The 27,577-nt window shown below is 38.1% G+C and overlaps 2 protein-coding genes across 5 annotated transcripts; both read left to right on the top strand.

The window, feature by feature from the left end:
- The first annotated feature begins 1,251 nt into the window (after window positions 1-1,251).
- Window positions 1,252-17,376, top strand: LOC141907491 (guanine nucleotide-binding protein G(olf) subunit alpha-like). 4 transcript variants are annotated; one of them, XM_074797154.1, is made up of 12 exons: window positions 1,252-1,390; window positions 7,811-7,974; window positions 8,096-8,168; window positions 8,586-8,640; window positions 9,555-9,680; window positions 11,152-11,249; window positions 12,535-12,589; window positions 12,781-12,866; window positions 13,532-13,711; window positions 14,126-14,343; window positions 15,307-15,467; window positions 16,358-17,376. In XM_074797154.1, the coding sequence occupies exons 2-12, from the start codon at window positions 7,845-7,847 to the stop codon at window positions 16,529-16,531; spliced, it is 1,356 nt and encodes a 451-aa protein (XP_074653255.1). In that variant the 5' UTR covers window positions 1,252-1,390; window positions 7,811-7,844; the 3' UTR covers window positions 16,532-17,376. The 4 variants fall into 4 exon arrangements, with proteins under 4 accessions (XP_074653255.1, XP_074653253.1, XP_074653254.1 ...); XM_074797152.1 differs by lacking the exon at window positions 1,252-1,390 and adding an exon at window positions 6,284-6,405; XM_074797153.1 differs by lacking the exon at window positions 1,252-1,390 and adding an exon at window positions 6,770-6,898.
- A 2,913-nt stretch (window positions 17,377-20,289) lies between these two features.
- On the top strand, window positions 20,290-27,240 carry LOC141907227 (uncharacterized). The gene is made up of 11 exons (XM_074796806.1): window positions 20,290-21,061; window positions 22,905-23,054; window positions 23,331-23,635; window positions 23,937-24,146; window positions 24,644-24,727; window positions 24,818-24,911; window positions 25,041-25,127; window positions 25,213-25,308; window positions 25,571-25,667; window positions 26,991-27,135; window positions 27,214-27,240. Exons 1-11 carry the CDS (start codon window positions 20,608-20,610, stop codon window positions 27,238-27,240), a joined length of 1,749 nt encoding a protein of 582 aa, XP_074652907.1. The 5' UTR covers window positions 20,290-20,607.
- Window positions 27,241-27,577: the final 337 nt, after the last annotated feature.

A 27,577-nucleotide genomic window follows, 5' to 3' on the forward strand; every position in this document is an offset into this window, starting at 1 on the left:
TAACGTCACCTATTGTCGAATAAACGTATAAAACACGAACTGGGTACATCAAAAACATGTCTATCGAGAAAAGTAAATCAAAGATAGCTAGAATATTTATACCGCGATAAGAATCGGGTCTGTCGAGACGATGGAGTACGATTGATGTGAGAATATTAACGAAGATTGCCGCGAAGCAGACCGGACCAATAACGCACGCGTAAAGATAGAAACTGAATTGCATGTACCACATTATCGGTGGTATAGCTTGTGAACATGTGCTGCTGGTGATATTCATCACGGTTAACGCCTCTCGGTCATCTCCTCACTAATTTGCAAAAAACATATTTTCCGAACTTCTGATATATAAGATTGTCTAACCAACCAATTACCTCTACCAATTAGGGATGAAGCGATCTTAAATCGAAAAATATTAACGCCAGAAAAATGAAGGTTTAATTCTCAATATAAGGTTGAAATAACATTTAGATGGATAATTAAAGTATGTGATTTTTACCTAGACGTCGACAATACTAAGCAATATATTCGTTATTTTCAAGGCGCCAATAAACTATCAAGTTAATTTTCTTGTTTAGTTTTTCGTCAATCGAGACGACTGTCTGATGCTTTCTTTTCCAGAAATTCTTGAAAAAAAGCGGCAGACAGTCATGGCAATGAGTCCAGACATACTAAAACGTATATTCCATATTGTATTAAATTTGCCCAGGATTTCCGTTGATCTCCTCCTAAACCCGGCCTCTAGCTCTAGACGCTTATCGACATATATCATTGGAATTAGCCAGGTGCAACGTGATATTTATTATTGCTTGAATTCTGCCAGACGAATAGTAATACAATATATACAACTTGATGTTACGCGATTATTACATCGCATTTTTCCGCCATCCATTGAACTTTTAATAACGTGAGCTGTAAAACATAACTCTACGCGCATCGTGCAGAAAAACTTCCTAGAAAAAACATTTTCCGCATCCACTGCTGCAATGCAAATACATTGCTGTAAAAAACGCGCGTTCAACTTTGTTTAGGCGTTATAGCGGACCTAGTAATAGCGTACGTATACAGTGCGCCAGTTGCAGCAATTACAAATGGAATAACGTTCACGGTAATCAGCCAAAATTACATCAAATGACGAAATAAGTCAATTACAATATTATCACCGGATTGGATGCTTATATCCATGTACATATCGTGAAAAACTACATGTCGTTTGAATTATATACGTACATATAATATTCGAATCGCACATTGTATTCGGCGGCGCGACATCTGTCCCGGCCACACATGAAATTGTACATGCTACACGGTGCTACATACTGTCGGAGTACTGCGGATAGTCTAATGGAAAATGTACACGAAGCAGAACATCTACTATATCTCAGGAACTTCGGTAAGTGAAAATCAATGACGGATAGATAAATCGAAATTAAGAACTACCCTAATCTACACTAGATATAGAATTGCTGAAACTGTTCGAATTGACGATTTAGCATGCGATGGCTATATGGCTTGGTGACAATTTACACCGTTTCGATTGCAACCCTTCCGCAGGTTTTGTGAAATTTCGATGACGATCAATTTCCCTCGTGATATTCAATTAAATGATGTAATCTGAAACTAGAAAAAAATGCATGACGTCGCAACTGGAATGATTGTCACAGATGTCTCTGATCATTGACCTTGGAAGGCCGTTCTAGCAGCAGGTAGAGCATTCTAAGGTCTTCGCTGTACTCGTTATTGCATCAAAATTTGTAAAGTGATAATGATGAACTGTTTTTGCATTGAACATAATATTTCAACATGGTGGCCAGCTGGTTCTGGCTATAGGTTTATACAGTGGAACATCGTTACAACGAACTTCGGGGAACCAGAAAATATCTTCGTTATATGCAATATGACAATATCAATATTGTCCTATTTGGGACGAAATTCTAGGTCTGTTATAACCGATTTGAATTGTTATATACTCGAGGTCGTAATAACGAGGTTCCGCTGTAGCAGCGTTTGACTAGATTGGATATAATAGTTGTATGCTTATGAAAATGCGTTGTGGTTTTTGTTGACTGAAATTATCAATATCGCAAGTATAGATTCATATGCCTATTATACTGAGCCATTCTCGAACTGTCTCAATTGAATCAACTTGAACGATAACGCGCAAGCATATACTCTTATTTTTTACTGATCACACAATATTTATCCGAACTGCGCTTCATTAATCATCATCACGAGCGAATTTCTCGTGCTATCATCGATGCCGCATCTTTCTTCGCAATTATCTTTAATCGCTGCGGACACAATGTCGAATTTATCTCTATCCCGTAAAGAAATTTTATATGGCGGCAAATAGCGTATCGTTGAGATCAAGCGTATGATTCATACGATTTTACCGTCGAATTATACGCGAATTTAGATCCGGTTGTCGGAGACGTATTGTAAGACACACGAGAGAAATCCCACAATACAGGGGCGGTTCTAGAATTTTCCACGGGGGGGGGGGGGGGAGGGGTGTCCAATGAGAAAAAAGGGCACTCTTACGAAACACCACGTACTCCGGATACTTCTTCACCATTTTAGGGGGTGCTTTCGGTCATTTCATGCGTTGAAATTATCATAGGTGGAAACCTTGGTCCAAAAAATTTTGAGGTGACAATTCTGAGAGCAGTTCAAATTTAAGGGGGGGGGGGTTCCGGACACCCTGACATTCCCTAGATCCGCCCCTGCAATCTGCAATAATCTAACAATGCTTGAGTAAAAGAGTATATATTTTGAGCGACGTTTTGAAAGACTAGCCATAATCAGGCGTACGTTGTTCAAAATATATACCCTTACTTATGAACTTTACATCCTTGGTGGAATTTCCGGGAGATTTCTCCTTTATATTTTACACGGATATCATGTATCATCTTGACGTAAGGCGTTTCTCCTCGTATTTTGCGCTAAGGGCGTAGAGGAGCCGTGTTAACGTGTCAAATCAATAAACTTTTAAACAGACATCACTTTGTAAATAGGCTTGATTAGAAAGTTCGAGCTTTCGCTTGCTCCTAATGCATGGGAGCTTCATCAGGTAACTGAGTCACTCACCTGATAAAGCAACTTAGCACTTCTGGTAGCGGAAGCTCGTAACTGCTCATAAAATCTAGTAAACCTAATAAAAAGTACCTGTTTTAAGGTTTATTGTTTTTACTTTGGTCTCGTCTTAGCGGTGGCTTATATCTTATTATCGAAGAATGGAGGTCCATACCAAATCGGGGTTGTTGGCTGGGAGCTCAGTCGCTGACGCATACAAGTGTCTTAGGGATTATTAACTTTGACACTTCGCAGACACTTCTGTCAAGCGAAGCCTATTCCCCGTGGCAACGCTCCTAATTCACCTACAACGGCTGATTGAATTGCAAAGTTTCGGTAAGCGTTAATTACGGAATTTTACGAGGATTTCATATACGATCGGGACGTTGAAATACCGCCGGAATGCGTCTACATGGATGCGATGGATTTTATTCTCATGCGCTGCATATAAAATGCAGATATATGTACAAGTTACAAAATATCCTCCTCGGCTGCATAAATAGGTTTACATTCCAACTGTGGAGAAATCAAATTCGAAAAGTTGTATCTTTCACTCTGATCTTCTCGGCAGCTTGCCACGGGCTTGGTGAGTAGATCACAGTCGGGTATTGTATGGCGTATAGATATCGTGCTTGTTCGCCAAATTGCAATCGCGAAATTGCACGAAACTAAATGACACTTCCGTAGAAACCGCGCTTTGTAGTTTCAGCTTACACGTCGTATAAAATATTAAGACATCTATTGCCATTATACCACTCTATCCCGACTAACATTCGTGTCTAGTCGGTAGCTAGACAGTTTTCGTTCTCCTCCAATTCTTGTATTACACTTTCAATATTCTATTCATTAATCGATCTATGTAAAACTGCACTGAAATGCAGTTTTTTGTCTGTTCTTTGATCGAATCGATAATAACGATATAGGTATATCTATCTACGGCATGCTGTGTAGATATTTTGAAAATTCGGATAACAATGTTTGCTTCTTATCTCTTGATTTGGTTTTCCACTGATATTGAAAATCCCAACGTATTCGGTTCATGAATATATCAAGACTCGTACATATTTTGTTCAAATCGCTTTACACAGCTTTTCAAAGTCAAGAAGTGTTTCCAAACAATATTTTATATGTCTCTGAATCAGCGCCAACATCGGTGCATCTTCGAGGCGTATTTTAACCTACTGTTGCGTGAAATATATACGTAATCACGTATATTTTTATCACTAATGTAACATCTGCAGTAAGCTATTGCTATATTTATACGTACAGGTATAAAGCGAGTACTTGTTTTATTGCGTGCACTACGAGGCGAATATATGAGCTATGATCGTATGTTTCACGTGAATCCGTAGAAAAATTCGTAGACATGAATAACTTCCGCCCGTGGAATATATATACCCTGCGGCGTTATTTATCTAGATGATATTCCAGTTCTCGGTGGGGTGCCTTCTGGGTAATCCGTAACTTTTAAGGGTATGTTTTTGAGGTGTGGCGTACCAGAATATAGCGTGCCTCCGAAATAATGAAATCGAACGTAAAATATGAGTTATACGCCGAGGTTTCCCTTCCAGGCGAATGACGTCACCGGAGATTCCCTCGGTGGATTCACCGTGTCACATGTTGTGGCCAAGCACAGCCCCGATCACACCGGCCAGCATCGCCGAATGGTTAGGAGGATCGCATCTAACGCAAGAGTTTCTAAGATCGAATCCTCGTAAAGGTGTCTGAGATAGTTTGTTCTGAAACCATTTGTTTATTTTTGCTTTATGCAACAAATAGAAAAATGACGCTGTTTAGGATATTGTTATTCGTCTCAATAATTTCATTGTTACAAAATTCCGCATTCCTCAAGTAACGTTATTCATCGTTGATTTCATCGTAACAAATAAAATGCTTTTTGTGCGAATTTATAGCTTATAGTGTAGTATATTTTTCATGTAGCTATGCAACTCTTTATTGTGCCCTTTTTACAGTAGTAAAATATCCACAAGGATAGTTCCGGATAAAGTGCTTTACTGCATATAAATTACCAAGTACATCTGAGATAGAAAATTATCGTAGCAGTGGGTAATATAAACATATTGTCTTCGTGGGGAGGAACAAGCTTCGGATCGTAATCGATGCAGTTTTGTAATCTCCGATGTTATATGGTGACACACCCGAGCTAAGTATTATGTAAACTGGCGTGCGATTTATTAGATTTCCCCCTCATGATCGGCAAATTCCCTGCTAATTAATTAAGTTCTCAGAATCTTATCTTCGGTACATGATTCATTGATGGAGTAAATCGAAATTAGGTAAAACCCCAATACTATTCAGGCTATACTAGTGATAGATTATATGATAGATGAGGGGATGTGTATAGGTTTCGAGGATCTTTATCAGCGCTATTGTAACAGCTGATAGTTCGCTTTTGTTTCCCACTGATTATTAGCAATATTTCTGTCGTTTTGTATCGTTTATTATAATCACTGGTATATTATATTGGTGTAAGTTCACCAAGTGTTGACACCCAGACTCCAGTCAATAATGTTTATCTTCTACGCGCATTAATCTTCCACGGATTGCGTTGTTGCCGAGTCATTTCGCCGGTCAACCGCAATGCACTTTAAGGCCGCGTTATCTTTATAGAATTGCTTCCTCTTTTGAACTGATATAATTCGATACCCAGTTTCCTTATTACATATGAAGTCAATTTACAACTTTGTACAACTTTGTACATGCGAGGGGAGAGAGGCGTTGGTTCGTATTTTATATTTAGCTGCACGCGAGCAAGTGAATCAATAACTCGAGATGCGGATACGGCATCAGTTTACCGAGTTCATTCGGAGTTCAAAGTGTTTTTAAAAGCGATTTATACGAAAAAAATAACGTATTGACCGATTATCTTCCATCGCCGTACCGACGGGTCTCTGGAAGCACGGTTGTTTTATGCGCTATTCATCGTTATGAGATTTGAAAAAACGATGTCATCCATTGTTTGACCCCAAAAACGGGTTTCTATAAATAGCAATTTATTAAAATATAATATAATATAATATTATTAAAACTGTATATTGAATGTGTAGTGGCTTCATATGACGATTCATCACCGGTGTTTACATGGTTGAGGATGTGGTCTATTTCACCACTGACATACCTTGCTAGTTAGACCAACATCATACGTAGTCTACGTCACGGAAATTAATGAGATAAATCATTTCAATGGTATTATAATGAATTTTCCAAGCAAAACAAAGGAGGAGTCGGATGCCACTGGATTGTTAACGAATGAACCCGCCTTCCTGACTAAAAACGCGTTACGGATAACTTACGTAAAATGAATAACAGAAGGAGGTAGGTATTGAAGTTGACATCGCATTTCTTATAGCGCAAAGCCCAGGTATTTTTAAGACCTGGAATGTAGGTTGTTCCAAACGGGTATCTGAGTGCAGACTGGATGAGTCGTAGATTTTATAGCATACTAAAATAGGATAATGATAATAGTATGATATTTACGTATATATACTCTATAATGCCACGTCCTTTTTAAACGTGCATTATGGTGCAATGATGAGCAATCTAATGACTTGTCTTTTAGATAAAAAGTAAATGTGTATCGCTATTAAAATATAACCGTTGTTTGCTCAAGTGGCACAGTACTTATTAGAACGGCGTGGGATATTTTTAGGATATTATGTTCCAATCTGACCCAGATTTCTAAGTTGACACATCGATATCTGTTTATTGCAATGCAATTCGAGAACTCGACGACCGGCCGTTTTATCTTGTGACTTTGGAACTATGCGAAAAGCCATACTCGTTTCATATAAGGGGAACCATCGTTTAGGTATGTAGGATATTTTCTCTTCGACCTAAGCATTGTGAATTCGGGTTCTTATAGCTCCGTGCTGTGATGTACGTACTTTGTACTTAAGGTGCATGGAGCGAGTATTTTTCGACTAACAAAAGCATACACGTAATACTCGCTATATATATATATATATATACATATTTGCTCTCTTAGTTTGAATTGCTTTCGACATTTTATCGAAATCCGTACGTCGAAAGTGTATATATATATAACATTATCGAAAATGGCAGAATATATTTTTGAGACGGTTATGAATACAGGCTTAAGGGTATTCCGGCAGAATACTGCCAAAGTTCGCTGGCTAAATAACTTTACTGTACAAAAATTACCAAAGGGCAAACTAATAACCATAACCGTAATTTGACTTCAAGTATGATTGACATTATGTCAAAGTCTGGTGGGTTAATGCTGCTACTTCATTAGGAAGGTTATTGCAGTCGAAGCCTATTCGCAAACGAAAGGAAGCTTGTCCACAATGATGTTAGACTTCGAGTTCACACGAGTTCAGGGCGATGATGTGTACGGCCGTGCCATTTAGCAGAGATGCAGTGGACGGTTAGCGTTAGATCATCTGGAATCAACAACAAGTGACAGTTCCCTGATCCAATAACGAGCCGGAGTAGTATATGTGCGTTCATGACTATACCGAGGATTAAATCTATACGAATGAATTCTACGTGAATATACATTATATTCAACTGTAGCCTCTAAGCGATTGCGCGTAGAAACCTATACTAAACGATAGATCAAAGCATTTTTTCTAATAAACGACATGCTGTCTGAACTAAAATGCCCAATCAAGAGGTCATCGTATATAATGATCGACACAGTAGCTATCTCCGATCGTAATACCTTGACTTACTAAAAAGTTTTGTTCGTTTGATGTAGGACTGATGAAACGTGCAGCCACACGCTGGAGACGATGATTCGGTGTTTCGGCTGTAAACAAGAAGAATACATCCAAGAACAAAAGAAACAAGACACGAAATTAAAGCGATGGCTAAAAGAAGAAAGAAAACGGGATCTAAGTACGCTGAAGATATTACTACTGGGTAGGCTAATACGTTTTCAAATTCCATTAGTCAATATATTCAAAAAGCAGAGGTTATTTTGGTACTGGCTTTCGTCTAACTTCCTGGTTCTATGAAGTAATATAACCTTTTTTCTGCGTAGGTACTGGTGAATCAGGTAAAAGCACAATAACCAAACAAATGAGGATTATACACAACAATGGATTCGACGATAAGTAAGTAATTGCGTATATACACGTAATGATCATTTTGTGTCATCGCGTCACGTCTCGGCGATGTAATGTAACAAATCGGATGAAAATGGACTTTGGCGCCCTGTGTGTTTACGAATGAATTTGTTCGTATTACGCGGATTAGTTACGGAGTTGGACAGCTCGTTTATAGCGCTGCCTCTTCGATGGCGCTTCAAATATTGGCTAAAGCTTCGACAGTTGTACATTTGAAACTGACATGATTTGAGATCAATCTCTATGTCAATTACGTTTGCTATTGCGTAGTTGAGTCAAAGTCTAATATCCGCAGCAGCCCTGGTTCGTCCGGTCAATAATGCGTATCAGGTTTTTTTCTCCATTACTCGATGTAGCTCTGTAATGTCGTCATCTACAGCTTCCTTTTTTTATTTCGTTGCACAGGAATAAACGGGAGAATATACCGCAAATCAATAAGAACATATTAGAATCTATCGTGGTGAGTAATGGTATCCGGCGTGAATCTGCTCTGCAGTTACTAATGAGGCGCATCTAAAATCCTGTCCCTAAAATATCGCCTCAGACTCGGCCGATAATAATAATCTCCGCAAAATTAATATCGATACCAATTCTTGCCTCTTGTAGATTACACGTACATAATCATTTGATAAAGTCTCGATGAATTATTTTCACATTTTGTCCATTTTTGAATACATTATGTATATAGTGATGATTAGGTAGTGATAGAGAAATACTGAGGTCCATGCTTAGACATGATTGGTATTGAACCGCAGTAGTCAGGGGGGATCTCTAAAAAAAACTCTTAGGTAAAACCGATCCACCGTCTAATTACTCGTCGTAGCCGTATCGTATACAGAATAAGTTAAGCATTCATTCACTTGCTATCGAATATTCCTTCGACGTATCGTCTGGCGAACGATTTTCGAATAGGGATTGCCGGTGCCTAGCAGCACGGGACAGTATTTAATCCGCTACGATCTTGTTTACTTTAATTAACGATTTCATCGATATTTTCCATTTTCGAACAAACGTTATAGCGGTCGACAATTGTTTTTTCCTGATTAAATATATCGATCATGTATTTTATGATATTCTCGTTGGCTTTTAATCAGAATGCGATGAAGAATGATTTATTTATTCTACGTGATCCGTACATTTAATAATGAATAGAATTTCGATTTCAAGATAAGGTTATGAGGGACCCGGTACAAACCAAGTCAGCAGGCACTGGGTACGGTGCATGATAATATTTGAGTCAATATTATGTTGTTGGAAGAAGACATTTCTAAAAATTTTGAAAATTGCAAAGCTCAGCAAATATCGATCATGAAAACGTTCTATTCTTCTCAATAACTTTAATGATATAATTTTGATTATTTTCGTAACTTCCAGTCTATTGTTTCCGCCATGAATGACCTAGGAATCCGATTCGAAAATACAGAATGCGAAGCCAGTGCCGGGTACATCAAAGCAATCGCCGCTAATCGAGAGCCTATGGATTTCAGAAACGTTCCTCAGGTAAGAAAAACCTTCTACACAGTCGAAGATGTGGATTCATGATAATTCATGTGATATTTCAAAGAAATTACAATAGTTTCCACACACTTTCCACTTCATACGGTTTTTCGCGTAAAATGGCACTTTCTAGAACGTTATTCGATATTTACAACCAACTGTTCACTGAATAACGTAGTGAACCCCAGCTGGATGCGTCGGTATCTATCGACTGAATAGACAATTTATAATCGCAATCAATCATCTAGCAAACACATTGAGATAATTGAATCATTAGCTTTACACATAACTGGGCCTGCGTAATCTGCAGAGTTGAAATTAAAGTTATCGAATTTATGCCGTAATAGGTAGCGCACCCTGTTTGCTGAGAGGAATGTTGTTCGATTCATTGAATTATATGTATTTACTCATATACAAATGAATTATGTAAAGACTTTTCTCAGTCGTTAGTGAAAGTTGCAGTTATCTCCACGCGCAGCGAATAGCTACAGTTCGAAAACATGTAAATGAAGTCTTGCGTTTTCTTTATCTTCTCGGCACTTTTGTCGCGCTTAATAACCGTGTCGGATGCTAAACGGATTACCATCTAACAACGAAAGATCCCGGTAAAATAGTTGAAACATTTCGCGCCGATCCTAAACGCTGTTTCCATTAACGTTTTACGGTATAGTAATAACGAGATTGCGTGACTCCGGAACTGCGTAGATACAAACGCGATCGTTAAATTCGCCGACATTATTTTCTATATTGCAGTTCGAGACGTACGAATATAAGAAATTGCACCCGGTATTGAATTATTTAAGCCTTCCTTCAGAAATGCATATGCACATCTTACAGTGTTTCGGCGACAGAATTTTTTCTGTACAGGATCTGTCGGTCGTACCACCTGATTCTATCGTCGTGGCGCTAAAGGGGATTTATGTTTCCTTTAACCCTATCTATTTGCTTTTAGTACTGAATTCTTTCTGGAAAGTGTAGTTGACAATCAATCTTTTCTATATCATCGATAAGATAAAATTCGTCTCGTCAAGGCTTCTATTTATGTCCTTGTCGCCTGTGGGTTTTTGATCAGAGAAGTTCGACATGCAGAGCAGATATTTTCGTAGAAGTTATCGCTAATTTCTGACAGTCGATTTTTGTGTATTTGGAGAATCAATATCAGTTTATCTATGTAGATTCATTATGTACAAGTTGTATGAAAGATTCGTCCATTAACTCGAGATAATAATCGGCTTCCTGGGAATTCAACGGTCGACTTTAAATTGAACTACATGAAACGAATATATCTAAATGATGCATCGTGTTGAACATCAATTTACTTATTAATTAATGGTTATACCTAATTACTATGAGTCATTATTATGAATTATAAATTTGATTTGACCGTTTCCCAGAAAGAAACATTATCACCCCGATATTATGTACGGTATGCACACTGTTATTAATGCTGATCTGTTATTATGCATCATTTCAGGAATTCTATGACCATGTGATGAGGCTGTGGGATGATTCTGGGGTACAAGACTGTTTCTCCAGATCCAACGAATACCAGCTCATAGACTGTGCTCAATAGTAAGTCATCCCCAGCCCTCGATTGAAAGAAACTCCGAAGAAGTAAACTTAAAAATTCTTTGTGACAGTTCTCGTCGATTTTGTGTGTGTGTTGAATATTCGCCGAAGTTCCCAGTAACGTTGAATATACTTTTATACCCATTCTGATGACCACGTGACGTGGCTGTGTGGTGATCGTGGTTTTTATGTGGGAAACGTCTCGTCGCACCTAATAAGAATCGGAGAGTCGGTTTCATGGTGAAATTTGTCGTCTGATCTTCTTTCTACAGTTGCACATCCCTCTATCATCAGAGAAATCTGTCTCTCACGGTCTATGTATAAAAACCCCCGCACTGTTCTATTCATCGGGGAGCTGTATTTTCCAATTGGTTTGTTCTGACTCATGTTGAAAATGCTCTTTTTCGTTCGCTTCCCCACAAGAGCAAATCATAAAATGAGCGCCGTCGTCGAACTACACGATCGGGATCGCTCGCGGGTGCAGCTTTCATTCGGTTGACAAAAGCGACTTTTCAAACTCATCAATATCGCGATATTTCAATTTCTGAAATCGCCGATAAGCTATAACAGAATCACGTCGACTTTAAGCTCTCTGTTGCTGCACTTGTTCTATGATAATGAATAATGCATGTAATGTTTTGACGAGTGGCTGGGCAAATCTAACTACCGTGTACGGAGAGTTTTTAACGACCCTTGTAACTTATTGACTTAAATATCCGATGGCGATCAAACATAGCGTCTGAACTTATTGCGCAAATAGAAAGTCTGATTTAAGATGAAATAGCCGTCAGGCGTAGTGACGAACACTCGAGGCGTGTAATGTTAAACTGATTTTCGTGTTTAGTCGAGGAAGTTGCTAAAGCTGTTGATTCAGTGCGATTTTATATACAACGCCGAAGCGGTGCCCAAGCTGGAACAAGTACATAACAAATCCAATAAAAAACGTATTAATTTATGTGACGGTCTTAGTAAATGGGTCTCTTAACGGTTAGTACAATGTAATAACGTTTCGCCAATTTCCCACAAACCACGTAGCCTATTTCGCACGTACCAGGGTTTCGGTGTCGAAAAAACTCCGTAATTCATAATCGATGAACTTTCACGTTGCAGGTTTAGGTACATATGTAATAGCTTTTTTTCAATACAAAAGTTTTAATCAAGTCAATTCTTATTGTTACTGTTCTAGTATCTGTGATCTAGATGCATATTCTATAATGAATAGCTGTACAACTTTTTGTTACGTCGCGTGTATACGGGGTGCATTAATGATTTATATATTTGTCTTCAGTTTCCTCGATAGATTACGTGAAATACGAAAGTTGGACTATCTTCCTTCTGAACAGGTTCGTATTTCCTACGCCCTCTGGTTGTTATTCCCGATTACGATTAGCTCGAACTTATTTTAAAAAAAGATAACGTTTGAATAGCATATTTGAAACTTTCAACCAGTAATTCTCAATATATTGTTATGTTATAATTTCTATGTAAATAAAGATAAATGCTATTATAAATATTGTCACTTTTTCATTTGTAGGATATTTTACGTTGTCGGCTGATGACAACTGGTATAAATCAAATCGATTATACAGTACGTGATGGAAGAAATAATGTAAATTTTAGGTAGGTTAAACAAATCAGCTGAAAAATGATCAGCCACTTTTTCACCTTTAGTCTTTGACAAATATTTGCAAAAGAAAAGGAACTTAATAGATGTGGGGAGTTTAACGGATATTAAAGTTAACGAAAGAATATTTGCTTTACTGCAATTTCACACGTCGCTTCAGTTTCGTGTGATATTGTATTGCATTTTCACTAATGTCTATAGTAATGCAAGGAAGGTTTAAGTTTTAGTCGAAGTAAGATCATATTACCGAACACCAGTGATCGCGCATCGCCGAATAAGCGCGGTTGGTTGTATCGTTAATGGCAAAAATGTTCATTGCCCTCATTAGTTCGTGTATTACCTTCATCAAACTTGCAAAGATCGTTTAGATATATGGCGTTAACCTCGACCTGAGCCGTGCACGGTATAAACCACTTTGAATGCATGCGATGTATAGTTCGCAAACGAATTCTTTCGGCTATAGATGTGTTGACCCTAGGTAAATACGAACACCTTTCCCTCAAAATGAAATCATGACATATGATAAAATGGGACATAAATATAAGAGATGATTCAATTCCAGAGGTTGCAAATATCTGTTTTTGTCGCCACTGATGTTTATTCGAAACTCTAACACACGCTCTTTGAAGCTCTTCTGTTAGATTTATGATTCGATTTCTAGCGTATACGACGTCGGAGGACAGCAAGGTGAACGCCGTCGCTGGATTCAAGTATTCGAATGTGTAACTGCCATACTATATTTAGCTGATTGCAGTAGTTTTGATCAGACTCTACGCGAAGACAATAAAACAAACAGACTCGTCGATTCACTGCACATATTTGAACAAGTCTGGAATAACAGGTAATTTAAATTCGAAATTCCCGAAATTGAATCACTTACGATAATTAAAACGCTCGGTGCTATTTACGCTTTGTTGATCAAACGAAAGACAGATTTTTCTTAAATGTCGACATTCGTTGTAAATGATGCGCGGTAGTTAATTCAAACATTTTCTCAACAATAAAACGTGTAGGAAAAACCTCGCATCGAGTTTATTTCCAATATTGTTTCTCTAATGGAAACAGCTAGCAGCTATTACGCTATTTTAAAGCGGAGAACTCTCAATGACTGCCAATTTTGTGCGGCCGTTTATTTACGGTCGATTCTTATGATTCGTTGATTGTTTTCGACGATAAACTCGTATTATTTGATTGCCATGCCGACTGTTTAGGCGGAAGTCGTCGATCGGCGTAAAACGGTTGTTTTGTCACGCAGGTTCCTGCGCTACGTATCCGTACTGTTATTCGTGAATAAGATCGATCGCCTGAAAGAAAAAATCGACAGAGGACGAACGGTTAGGCCGATGTTGGAGCGGTATTACCAGGAGCTCCGCGGGGAAATCGAAATTGATGACAAAGAACGGTTCACGAGGCGCAAATCGTCACTTCCCCGACTCTGGGACAAGCTCAACTTCGATACATTCCAGCCGTCAGGTCAGTATTTACTGTTGTCGAGGGAAACCGAAACATCCTACAAACACCTGTTTATGTACGATCAGTCAATTTGGCTCTTCGAGACATCTTTCGATGTTTGTTTGCTCGAATCATATTCCTTTCGAATGGGCTACCGGCACCACCAGATGGCGCAACATAACACTCGGTGACTGTAGTGAACTGATATAAATCTCAGTGTAGTTAACAAATAAAAACCCACAGTAGATTTGTAGAAAAACACTCGGTGACTGTAGTAAACTGATATAAATCTCAGTGTAGTTTTTTGTTCCTCTGAAGATGAGGTTTAGTTTTAACCTGGAAACTGTTAGGAAATAAACTGTTTCTACAAAAATCTACTGTGGGTTTTTTATTCGAAAACACTCGGTCATTCGTTGCGAAAATCAGTTATTTTCAATGAAATTTGAACTCGATTCCAAATACAGAATTATCAAACAAGTCATTCGATAGATACAAGATACACTTGCTCTCTCAGTGTATGGTACAGATTTCGCCTGAAAATTGATTTCCAAATAAGAAAAATAGATTAGAATTTAATTGAAACGTAGAAGGAAATTGAAGCGCTGTAATCCGGTGCTACTAGCAATCCTGGCAGATTATCGCCGAATCCTCGCTTGCCACAGTAGCGTTGTCGGGATCCCATTGTATTCCAATGTGAATAATGGTTCATACAACGTCAAAAATAATTCCAGTTATCTCAAATTGTTCGTGACGAAATTTTCATTAACTGGGGATGATGTGAACGTGATGGATCAAAATATGATGAATAAGTAATGACAGCATGTCATCTATTTATTAAACGGGTGGCTATTGAATATGAAAACTAATAACATCAACCAATTATGCAAAGTAAATATAATAATTCTGAGTACTAGCTGGGCTTGTCAGGGCAATGGCGATTAGAATCAATCATCGTAGAATATAATCGTAGATCTTATTTCGTAGAAAATGAGAGGCGAGTGTTTCTGAATTCATACCCAGGCGCATCTCCGTCCACATCGAGGAAAAGGTCAAAGGGCAGCATCAACCCGAACGAAGAACGACGGTCAGTGGAAATATCACCGAATGTCATCAAGAACGCCTCGTTTATCATGCGAACGTTTATGGTAGGTGTTAAATGATGATGTCCCGGTTATATCGAGGGACGTCTTTTCGCCGAAAGGACAATATAAAAGCGAAATCGTTAGAGCTCCATAAATACTGTTGGAGAGTCTACAGTTTCTTCCGAATCAACTCGAATGTAGATTTTGTTGTCAGGTTGATATATGTCTGAATTTGTTTTTATATCGATTGAGATTGTATTCATTCGATGTCTGGAAATACCGCCGAGAATCATCGTTGATAAATGATATACGAACTGTTATATTATGTCACATTGATATTCAGAGCTCAGTACAGTGTATGTCGCTTCACGAGCTTAAGAAAAATCATGTCGATTTTCCCTTGAGTAGATTGCGGGTAGAATTTTGCGACAAGTATTATTACTAATGTTCTACTTGCCATCAGATGCATTCCCCGTCATCAGCAATATAAACATGGTTATTACTGGGCTGACTACTGGTGACTACTAGTGACTGCTCGGTCCATTTCACCAATTAATGCACCGATGGAGCCACCTTTCCCCCTCGAGGAATACAGTCACACTCTCTACTCGTTTCTGTCGTGTCCTTTCTAACGACATCGAATTAGTAAACTTCAAGACGAATTGTACTTCGAAGGTTACCTTAATTCAGTTGAAGTGCGAGCTTTCGCTACTTTTGTAGTGTATAGTTGCTTCATCGGTAAATCAGGTCATTTCCTCGATGAAGCAACTGTACACTACAATACCATCGAAAACTCGTACTTCAAATAAATTCAGTTAAGCTTCAAAGTACGATATGTCTTGGCGTTTACTGATTTGATACCAGGATAAAACAGCTCCTCCACAGCTCTGCTCGTAAAGACATCGAGCTTTTCTGGATGTTGTCTCATTTGGTTTTGTCCTTCGTTATTTCAGGATTTGACCAGCATTCCAAAGTTGACCGAGGACGGACACGAGGATTTCCACCAACACCATACGTGTAATTGTTACTATACGTGCGCTGTGAATACGAACAACATACAAATAGTGCTAGACGGCTGTAGATCGTTAATTATTACCAAACATCTGGAACGATTTGGAATCTTATGATCACTTGTATTCGAGATGAATGAATATTGAATTCAACTCTGGTTCATCGCATAGATTCCGTCGATTGTGCTCTGATGAACATATTTCGTATTTCGGGTTCGTGATTCCTTCGGCTTTTCGTGATAAATATGCAGCAGTGGTGATAAACCCTTAATTGCTTAATTGATATATTGACAATTTCAAATTCATCTGTTAAAATGTCACGAGTACATCGATGACGATATTGACGTGACGGATTTTAAAACTGGGTCAAGAGGAATCAACTAATATTGGTCGATTCTTAATAGTGTAAATCATTTTTAGATATTCTTTGCGTTGCCTGGACGTTTGAACTTTTTGATTCAAATCTTAAAAAGAAATTTTCTTTTTGCGTGACGCGCTGCTAAACAACATTGAGAAAATACGAGAAAATAATTCATCAATTATCGTTGTGTAAAGGATTTCTAAAATTCGAGATTTTTATTCCCATTTCTATATGGCTTAAAGCTGCGTGAAAACACTCTTCTATATATATCTCGATTCGTCCGGCAGTCAGATTAGGACAAGTTACGAATCATTTGAGCAGCAACGGCGACGACAAATCCATTCGAAACGAAACGGCGAACAACAATCCGTGATTTACTCGATGCGATGGCTATAGTTTAATGTTCAAGTATCTAGTCGATTGAGATAATAAGAATATATAGTCATAATTCCCGCCGGAATTAAGAACATTTTGCATAAGTCGCTATCACCACTCTTTTACTTCATCGCGGAGACGTGTCCAGCTTGTTGATATTATGATATGTATTTGATTGTAATATACGCGCGGATGTGATTTGCATATATATGTATATATATATATATATATATATATATATATATATATATATATATATATACACAAGATACTTGCAGCACTTCCGCTGAATCGACTGTGATAATGTAAAAGTACTGCCGGCAATTCGGGCTAATAACCAGTTATCCGCCACAAATAATCTATCCATCAGCACAAAGTAAATGATATCCTAAAAATATATTCAACTTTATGTTTATATAATGATACTGTCGGGATTTCTGTAGCGCTATTTTGAGTTTATGAATGATTAAAACGCATGATACCGATAATGGAACGTTTCATAATGTGTATCGTGGTTCTGCGTCAATCGCCCGGGTTTATCTTATGGCGGCTGTTGGTTGTTTTTACGGTATAATTCGTTTCTATTTTCTAACGTCGTTGGCTGTGTCGCACCTGTAGCAACCTCGATAATTTCCTGGAGCTCGTGAGGGATGTAGAAAACGGAAACTGAAGCGAGTCGAGCGTATAATTAAACTTTATTATGTCACATTGGCATCTAATTATCGCGTATAGACTGCAGCGGTTTTGAGGTTGACAGTAGCACATAATGCCTTTGAAACGATTTTCGTTCGTAATTCGTTCATTCGTCAATTCACTCGCATCTGTTTCAGTGTTACAATAGAAAACGGCTAAAAAAATTATACATGTAATTGAAATCAGAAAGGTGCAATCAGTTTTGGCTATATAGCTAGACGATGTCATGGCTAAAGGCTATATTGACGTTGAAGACTCTCCTGGGTGTTTTCAGTTAGATTTGCTTTGCGCACTTCATCGCGGCACCAGTTTACACGACTCGAATATGATCGATCTTTGGCAAACAGAGAAATCTCTTAATCAATTCTAGTAACTGGCTGCCGCTTTGAAAACTATTTCAGTAGATAGCAATTTGTTTAAATACGTCCAGTGCTGTGTTTAGACGCCGACATCTGGTATACGATTCGCTAAAAAAAGCTATATTGCTTTGCTTCGGCGTTGTCTAGCATTGCACATTGAAACTACCTGAGCCACTAGCCCGGCCACTAGATATCGTTATCTTGATGTATTAAAATGTCGAGATGATAAAAGACTTCTCGTGTTACATGTGCATTAATAAAGTCACTGACAGATAAATTGAATTTGTAATTGATTAGTGAATTGAACGAAATGATATCATATGCGGGGGTGTTGAACACAGCATCTGTATTAGAATCTAGAATTAACTAATTAACACATTTGGTTAATTACGCTTCTGATGACACCGAAGGTTGCGGGAATATTATTAATTATAGCTGCTGGTGGGCAGTCTTGCAAGTGGCAAACTATATCTCGTTCTACTGTCTCTGGAATGAGGCTGAATTGTTGCGCAGTCATGTCTGGATTCATACCAGTCTAAGCCTTTTTATGATATAGCTAATGATGATTTAGCAATGAAAATCGCGAACGACTGTGCAACTAGGCCCTGCCAGCAAGCAATAGCGATGTCGACGCCATCTAGCGACTTTTTGGCATATAGGCGATGATTCTTTTTTGAAATTAATATTCACCGGCGAATTTGCTTCAATCAGTGCGCAGGCGCGCACGCAAGTTATATTCAAATGGCCCGGGATAACTGGGTCAAAAATTCAATATGAAATAATGTGTATATCCGCTTAATTTTTCTATGATGTAAATAAATGAAATGAGACAATAAATCGATAACACAAGAGCTGAGATTATTGGCGTTATCTTTAGTTTTAGTATACATGTTTGATAAATATCCGTAGCAGCAATAACGATAAAAACCTCATTTTCTAATGAGAAATAACAGTAAGTTAACGCGAATGTTTTCATCATATCCTCTCATCAGGTGAAATACAAGTGAATCCAATAATAAAACTACAAATTGGTAGATTAATCCAACAAGAGTTAAAATTACAAGCGCTAATTCTAACTAATTACAAGCCATCTCTATGTCTACACCGGAAACAGTTGAAGGACGATGGGTAACACGATCGATCGGTAGCGCTAAGAGCCTTTCTTGTTTACCACATACGCCCCTCCCCTATGTACACATTTTGTATGGTGGTATTCAAACTGGTGGGTAAAATGTTGAATATTTACACCAATCCCCGGGCGACACCGAGCATTAAGTGCCGTCGAAATAATGGCGACTGGCGGGCGCCGTTTATTATACTCCGAGATATACACATTATGTGGCCATCAATTCATGAAAACAGTGATCATCAATTTACAATTGGTCGGTTAACCATCCTGTTTATCGAATCGGAAGAAAATGTTTCTTTTGTCACACCGCATTTAAAGCGGTGTATCGCTACTTACGATCTTTTGTGATCTGTAAATCTTGACTCCCATATGAATGTTCATTGATGACCGAAGTGAAGATTCGCAAAATTTTCTTAATTTTCTCTCGATTTTTTTGCAATTGACTCCGCCTATTCGCCGAGTAATTTGAGATGTTGTGTTCAAAATCTATTGAATCTCACATTTTCATATCCTTTTTTTTACATACATGCAAACATGTCGAATATAGTCTTTTTCTTTTCTTTTTAATCTAACATTTCACTATCGATCTAATATTTCACGAAACGTTAGTGGCCTATCACAACAGATCTATATACGAAATTTAAATATCGCTTGTCTATTGAATTGAATAATGATGTTCTGCGGTTGAATTAGCCAATTTAACTATAAACACGGTACAATTAATATGGATGGTCATTATTAGCGAGCAAGAGATTCGTCTTGTCACCGGAGGGCTTTCTACTGAGCTGCATAAAAACCTTCTGCCTCGATGAAGAACCACGCTGATTCCATTCTTAGAAGGAGTCCCGCCATATTATACCGACCGACGACGACGGAGAATATTTATGTCCTTTGCCTCTATCCAAACTGATTCGTAACAGAGGAAGAGGCGACGATGCAGTTGAACATGGAACTGGATGAAATCTGTGGTTAATTCTGATGTTTGTTGAATATTGACGTTATTCACGATAAAATCACTGGAAAATCGGACAGAATTTTGTTATGGTATATTTGTTAATTTGTTAGACCGCGTTTAAGATTTGTTCTGTCTCTTAGTTCTTATTTCAACATGACCAAACGCAGCGGAATTCCATTTACAAAAATCAAAACGCGCTGGAAACGATTTTCGTGAGGAAAATATATTTGGGATATATCTACATACACTCTTTTAAAGCCGTGAAATTTGTCTTAGTCGTTCATTAATGCAACGAGAACTAATCGAAGAACATTTACAAAAATGGAAATCTTGTCATCGGTCACGTTGTTTTTCATTTCTCTGACGATAAGTCCGTGTTCGTCTTGTATATTATTACTAAACGGTTGGAAGCCGATGTCCGTTAAGGAAAGAGCGCAGCTTGCTGACGTAGTTGTAGCCGCGCACGCAATAAAAACTTTCAAAAACCATCGCACAAAATCCGACACATATAGCGCCCTGTTTCGGCTCGATAATGTTATCAAAGGCAACAAAATACTGGATAAGATATCACCCGCGTTGAATAACCATCGTCCTTCTTACAATATCAGTAATTTTGGTGATAAAGCTATGTGTTACGCCGATATCGAAGCCGGAGAAAAATATATCCTATTTCTAACGACTTTCAAAAATCGTCTTTCGGCTAAATATGATGATATATTTGGGGCAGCAGCCCCGTATACGATTGACGACGAGGAAGAACTCTACAAAGATTTAGGTATGTTTTCCTTTTATCGAAACAAAAAGCAATTGACCGCTAAAATAATCAACTGATTGCTGAAAATGTTATTTCAAGTAAAATGTAATAAATATTTAATGTATGATTCATTTATCCACATATTACAACAAAATGATGGCGTTCTTTTGACGCTTACGGCGTTTATCAATAAAAATAGAAATAAGATCAAAACTACAAAATCGTAAATCTTAAAATCGTATATAAATTCTTGAAGATTCCACGTTTATCGTTTTCGGTAGAAAATGTTCGTTTCATAAAACGATATTACAGTAAACGCCGTAGTAGGTTAATCATTAAATTTTTTGATAGAATTTTTCGAAGAATTGTTGAATCACCCACGTATCAATTTGGAAGTTTAGCCTGATAACTTTCACGCGTAAATCCTGCGTGGATATTCGAAGAAAAAAGATATTGAATCGAATCCGTCTGAAATTATGAATTATGTTCGATTTTTCGTTTGCCGAAAGTGCTTTTCGTAGTTTATATGCTACTGAAATTTGTTGTTAATCAGAAATCAATTGCGAGATGATCGGAACACAATTTCTCGGAAAAATTAAAATGTATGATGATTTCTGGGAAAAATTAAAATGTATGATGAAATTATCTATATTTCGGATAGCTTAATCAGCACATGTATCCTCCCTCTATGTACCCGATTGTTGTAAGTATATCACCATAATTGGGAATGGTCTTAGAAAGTTGTTATATTTAACTTTCTTATCTGTTTTTGACGCTACAACGTTTAGGTAGGAATTCGAATTCATATTCTTGTATTCAAGGTTTATTAGATCATTCAGATTTACTTGCGAAATGAAATTATTTTCGTGAAAAAAGCTTCCATTACATAAATTGATGTGAAAGAATTTGTAAAAGTTTCGGATCAGAAGGCTTTTGAATATTCCATACGTCTCGCATAGTTCATCATGTTTCTACGAGGTTCATCAGAAAAAAAACACAGTTTTTGAATATTTTATATACGACGACGCGGGATATGATGGATTCTCTTCTAGACCTACAATTACGGTTATAATTTATCATTCCTACTATGCCAAAAACTGTATGATCCGCGAACGTCTAATTGGTCGCGCCTCGTTTTTTCTATCTCATTCATTCATTTATTTATTCATTCACAAGTGCTTTCGGATATTTCAGAAAACTTTGTGCGCCGTACAATTTAGCCCGGAGTCAAGTGGTGTCGAGGATTCTATAGGCGATTGTCGGCGCACTGGTTTTCTTTTTCGATTCACAATGTGGGTATTGCGACTCCATTCGAGCATAAATAATTGCTAGGCAGGCGGGTATTATTGAGGTAAATTATAGGCCTCCGTTGTCGAATCGTCAGGCTAGGCATAAATAGCTTAACGCGCAAACAAAGCCTCGCAACTCCTTAAGTGTCGCTATCTTTCGCTATATCGGGAATTTTGTCGGGCTTCAAAAGCTAGCCTACTTGATGCTTGATTTTGTTGTTATTCGAAACACTTGATCGAAAACAAGAAATCGCATACGTTTTAACGCTGTCTTATTGATTTAATCTTGGTAATCGACCATAAATAGGCGTTAAGTGGCGCATCAACTCCTTAGATACCGACGACTACTACAAGTTCATTAATCAACCCATCCGTAGATGGGCTTTCTACATCGATAGAAATCTAAACAGTTTTATGATCACCCTTCATCCGAAACAGTAGAACTTGATAATTTTCATTTATAGTAACTATGGTCTTTTTGTCATTGAATAGAGGAGTTGATACCGAAAAAGATTGTTTTTTTTCATTTTTCATGACATTTGAATGCAATCTGAATATGTGAATTGTTTTAACAGGATGGAACGCTTGGTCTGACTGGTCGGCCTGTGATAAGCAATGTAACGCTGGTACGCAAATTCGCCAACGTCGATGTATGTCATCAGAACATTGTGTACAGGAGAAGCAACCACAAAGAAAGCGACAATGCAACTTGTTTCCGTGCAAAGGTTTGGTCCTGGCTGCAAAAACCACTTAGAACTTTAGATTATTATGTTTTTATCAGGCAGGCTACGATTTGTCTCTACCGATTCCAGAAGTCTCTTCTGGCGCGTTAGTTTTGACCAGAATATAATCCGTAAACCTGATAGAAATCCAGAATTGCTATTCCACAACCGGAATACGTTTAATCGAAACCTCCCTTACTAAATGATAAAAAAGTGTTTTCAATCTCAGAGGATTATCCTCATATTTCTCTTTTAAAATATCCTCTTTTCCACACATAGGATTCCACGATTTCATAGCTGCTCTGGGCTTTCAGTTCTTACCAAAAGGCGTAACCAAAACACCAGACCGAAAAACCGCTTTCTCCATCAGCAGCGATACCAAGTTATTCGTTCCATTGGCGAATTTCATCAAACCGAAGTTTCCGTTAGATTTTTCGATTTTGTTAACAATCAGATTAGAATCAGCTGCCAGAGGTGGCTTCATCTTTGGAATAACTGACATGAAAGGAAGACTGAAATTAGGAGTATCTATTGGTGCAGCGGCGATCCGACTTGACTATTCCGATTTTGCAGGAAAACCAGGCGTGAGTTTTAACGTTACTTTTCATATCGCATCTAGAGTATTCAATATTTATGGGCTAATGAGCATTTCTTGTCTTAATTGATTTGATTTGATTTGATTTATCTTGCATAGATAATTGGTACAGAGATTATAGTTGTTGCACAGTGTAACAATAATCTATGCGAGGAATGAAAGAGACAAAAAGGCTTATACTGGCTAAAATCCCTCACCACTTGCACTTACATTCATTCTCGCACTCATACGCGCATCACACTAACGTCACATATAAGAACCAATTGTACATCAATTTTTGTTTTTTGCAGGCCAGCTTATCGCCATCATTTTCCGTATCGTTGACCGAAGGTCGGTGGTATCACTTGGCGTTTTCCATAGAAGGTACTTTCGTATCGTTATTCGTGGACTGCGTCGTCGTTGGGAGAGAGAAACTGAACAGAGTTGGCGGATTTGATCATCGACAAACCATACTTTCAGTGCCTGTGCCATTTGGAAGGAAACCCAAATCCGCTTTCCAGGTATACCCCGGTACCCATCGCTTTTTATAACAATGAAAACTAACTTGGAAGTTTGTTGACGCCTTAATAAAATAATACGTTTATTGCTTAATATTGTCGACAATGTTAAAGATTGATTATTTAATGTTGGACTTGAATATATCGATGAATAGAATTGAATTGAACGGCAACCAGTCTAACCGCGATGTATTGATGACGTAGTGCACATCGTCTAAAAAATAATTATTAGAAAAATAATAATCAAAATTTATCGAAAATAAAATAAGAGTTATGAAATATATTCAATTACACAATAGATACCAAAATTCACAATAGTTATTTTGAAACGCCAATATTGATGACGCAGTGCACATCGACTCACACAGAACCCTTAAATAATGTATACAGGAATATAAATGTATACAAACATTATTTTAACGGTTTTTTTGGCGTCAAAAAGAATCTCATTTGCCAATGTCTACCGATAATGATAAATGAAATCGTATCTATTGATACAGGGTGATATAGAACAGTTAGCCGTCGTTGAAAACCCAAAAGCTGCTGAACTTCAGTGTGGAAAAGTGCGTGAAAAGGGCGATGAAGTATGACTCGTTAACAAGACAGTGCTGATTTACTACTGAGTTCTTTCTGATAGAAATAATATGAAAATGCTCTTATCTACATTTTCACAGATTAAAACAGTAGATGAGAACAAGATGACTGACTCTATGCGAGGGGATGAACGGGACAGTTTAGAAACGACAACCACCATCGCAACCCATAGAGGTTCATGACCATATTCATTTTCTTGTTGTCTTATTCATAATAAGTACAGCATTTAGATTCGGAGCAAATTAGCTCACCGTACTCTACGATTCCATCTTAATATAATGATATTTTCTTCATTCTTTATAGCGAACTGTTATTGCATGAACGGTTACTGTGATAGTATGGGGGTATGCCACTGTTCGGTGGGATACACAGGAAAGACGTGTGGCGAAGGTATGGAAAAATACCTGAACCAGTTTACAGATAAAAAAAATCTACTGCTCGTCACAAAATCATTTGCTTTTTGCCATTTTTATAGCAATCTGCTGTCCTTCATGTCAAAACGATGGTAGATGTGTTCATCCCAACGTCTGCCAGTGTAAGCGAGGTACATATGGCAAAACATGTCAAAACAGTAAGTATTGTATAAGCATTAATCTTCGTCGAATCCGATTACCTACCGATACACGGGCGTCACCAGAGGGGGGTTGGGATGTGCGGACGACCCAGCTTTTTAAATCCAAGTTCCGTATTTTTAGTTCCTGATTTAGTTTTTTCATATCCCGGAAATTTCATAAATATTTTACCTTAAAAAATCCTAGTGACGCCTCTGCAATATCAGCCCTTTCGAGAAATATTTAGTATCTGAGTATTCAATGTATGATTCTTTCTGACAGTTTATTGTCAAAGGCCCTGCTTGAACGGTGGAAGATGTGCTATGTTTAATCGTTGTATATGCCCGCCAGGTTACTACGGCCATCAGTGTCAAATGCGGTAAGTTAACGAAGCAGCCACTATCGCGTATTTCCGTTACTGACGACAGATACGGGTTCATCTTTGAAAAAAAACCTTTTACATTTCATAGGCACTGTATATATAGGGCTATAGCAGTGCCCTTCGTTGAAGGTCACATGATGCCTGTGACCGAGGTTCACAGTGTTCCATGTAGTCAGTGGTCGTGGGCGATGTGTCAAAATACTCGGTACGTATACATCGTGTAAAAAGACATATTTCCCAATTTTTGAAACTTGGTCGCGCGAACATCCTCGCTTGCCAGGGGTCCGGTATTACTCCCGAACTCGCTTCCACCAGCCCCCTGGCCTCACGAAGCGTGATTTCATTACTGGCGCTGTTGCGCATGACGTCATATATCGATTTGCGAAATACTTCCTTGTTCGGTAAAACGTTCGCTGATTGGTCAATTTAACGGGAAAACCAACAGAAGTCTACTGACGGTTTGTTACAAGCGCTGTGATTGGTACGACCGGATTCTGGTCGGCTAGTAACGACTCCAACGACTCGTGGGGTCAAGGGGTTCGGGGAACAGCTTTAGCGTAGTGGGTTCGAATCCCTTGACGGGTGAAGATGTCGCGCGAAAGGTGTTTCTACGATATACATTGATAACTGTTTAGCTATCAACACGTGAAATGATCTCATTTCAGAGTGTACTACAGAATGGCTTACAGGGTAAACTATCGAACACAATACAGATGCACATATCCTGGTTATAAAACTTATAACGGTTTTATCAAATAAATACTTCATAAATGAATACATGTGATTTTAGATACAAAAATATTTGTCATTTCTCCGATAGTATCTCCGGTCGGCATCTCGCTCGCCATACTGATCTTTGTAATAAAACGTTAGAATCCCAGAATTGTGAAATGGGCTAAAAACTTTGAATATATAGAAATATTATGATGATCTTTGAATAAAATGATCTTTGTAATCTTTTTAATTCTATACGAGAATTATGCGTTACGCGCCATGTCCATCAGTAACCTAAGCTACAAGAGAGGAAATGACGTCAGCGCCAGCGTGCATATAATATCGAAGTAAACGGATGATATCCCCATAGTTATCAGATACAGCACTGGGTGACAATTTGATTGATATTAGAACCAAGACATATACATTACTAGACATGGCAAAGAAGGAAAACATGGGTATATACTCAGCAGCTTTTATCGTAGTTTGTGTCCTGTCACTAGCTGGTTGTTCGGTGCCGTTCGGCCGACAACAAAAAGATGATAAGGACCCAATGAAAAACACCGATAGCGACGATGGATCTTTTTTGCCGATTGAAAACCGCAGAGGAGGTGGGCCGCGAGGAGAACGAGACGACGACGTCGATATCAGTGAAAGTAAGGAAGTTTTCAGAGATATCGTTCCGAGAGCATATCCCCGAGAAGCTACGCTTTATAGAACAGCGGACAGAGACCTTTGTTCGTCATTACGGGTAAGTATGATATGCAAATGTTTATGGTGTTGTTGTAATTCAACGAAACGTTTTTCGTCACCTGTATTCGATTCGTAGGACAACATAACGCCCGATAAGAATTAAAACCGCTTTTTGGAACTTAGTCTAAATTATTTGTTCATGTCATCAAGTTATCTAACTATGTTTACTACGATTGGTTACATGCTTTCTTTTTTCACAATGAAGCGATCATTGAAAATCTGTATTGTTTTTAGCGGCGGCTTAATCCTCGTGCTCTATCTGCGGTACGAACAGCGTTATTTCCTCTTCCTCCGGTGAGTGATGATTTGTTTTTCGAAACAGCAATTTCATGTGTTCATTTCACGTGAAAAACAATGTTCATTTCATTATTTGAGATGAAAAAGTTAAATTCTAAGATAGAAACCATCCGGTCAGTGAAATCATAAGTGAAGAGTATGGA

This window comes from Tubulanus polymorphus, chromosome 6 (assembly GCF_964204645.1).
Source record: "Tubulanus polymorphus chromosome 6, tnTubPoly1.2, whole genome shotgun sequence".
In the NCBI taxonomy this organism is placed as follows: domain Eukaryota; kingdom Metazoa; phylum Nemertea; class Palaeonemertea; order Tubulaniformes; family Tubulanidae; genus Tubulanus; species Tubulanus polymorphus.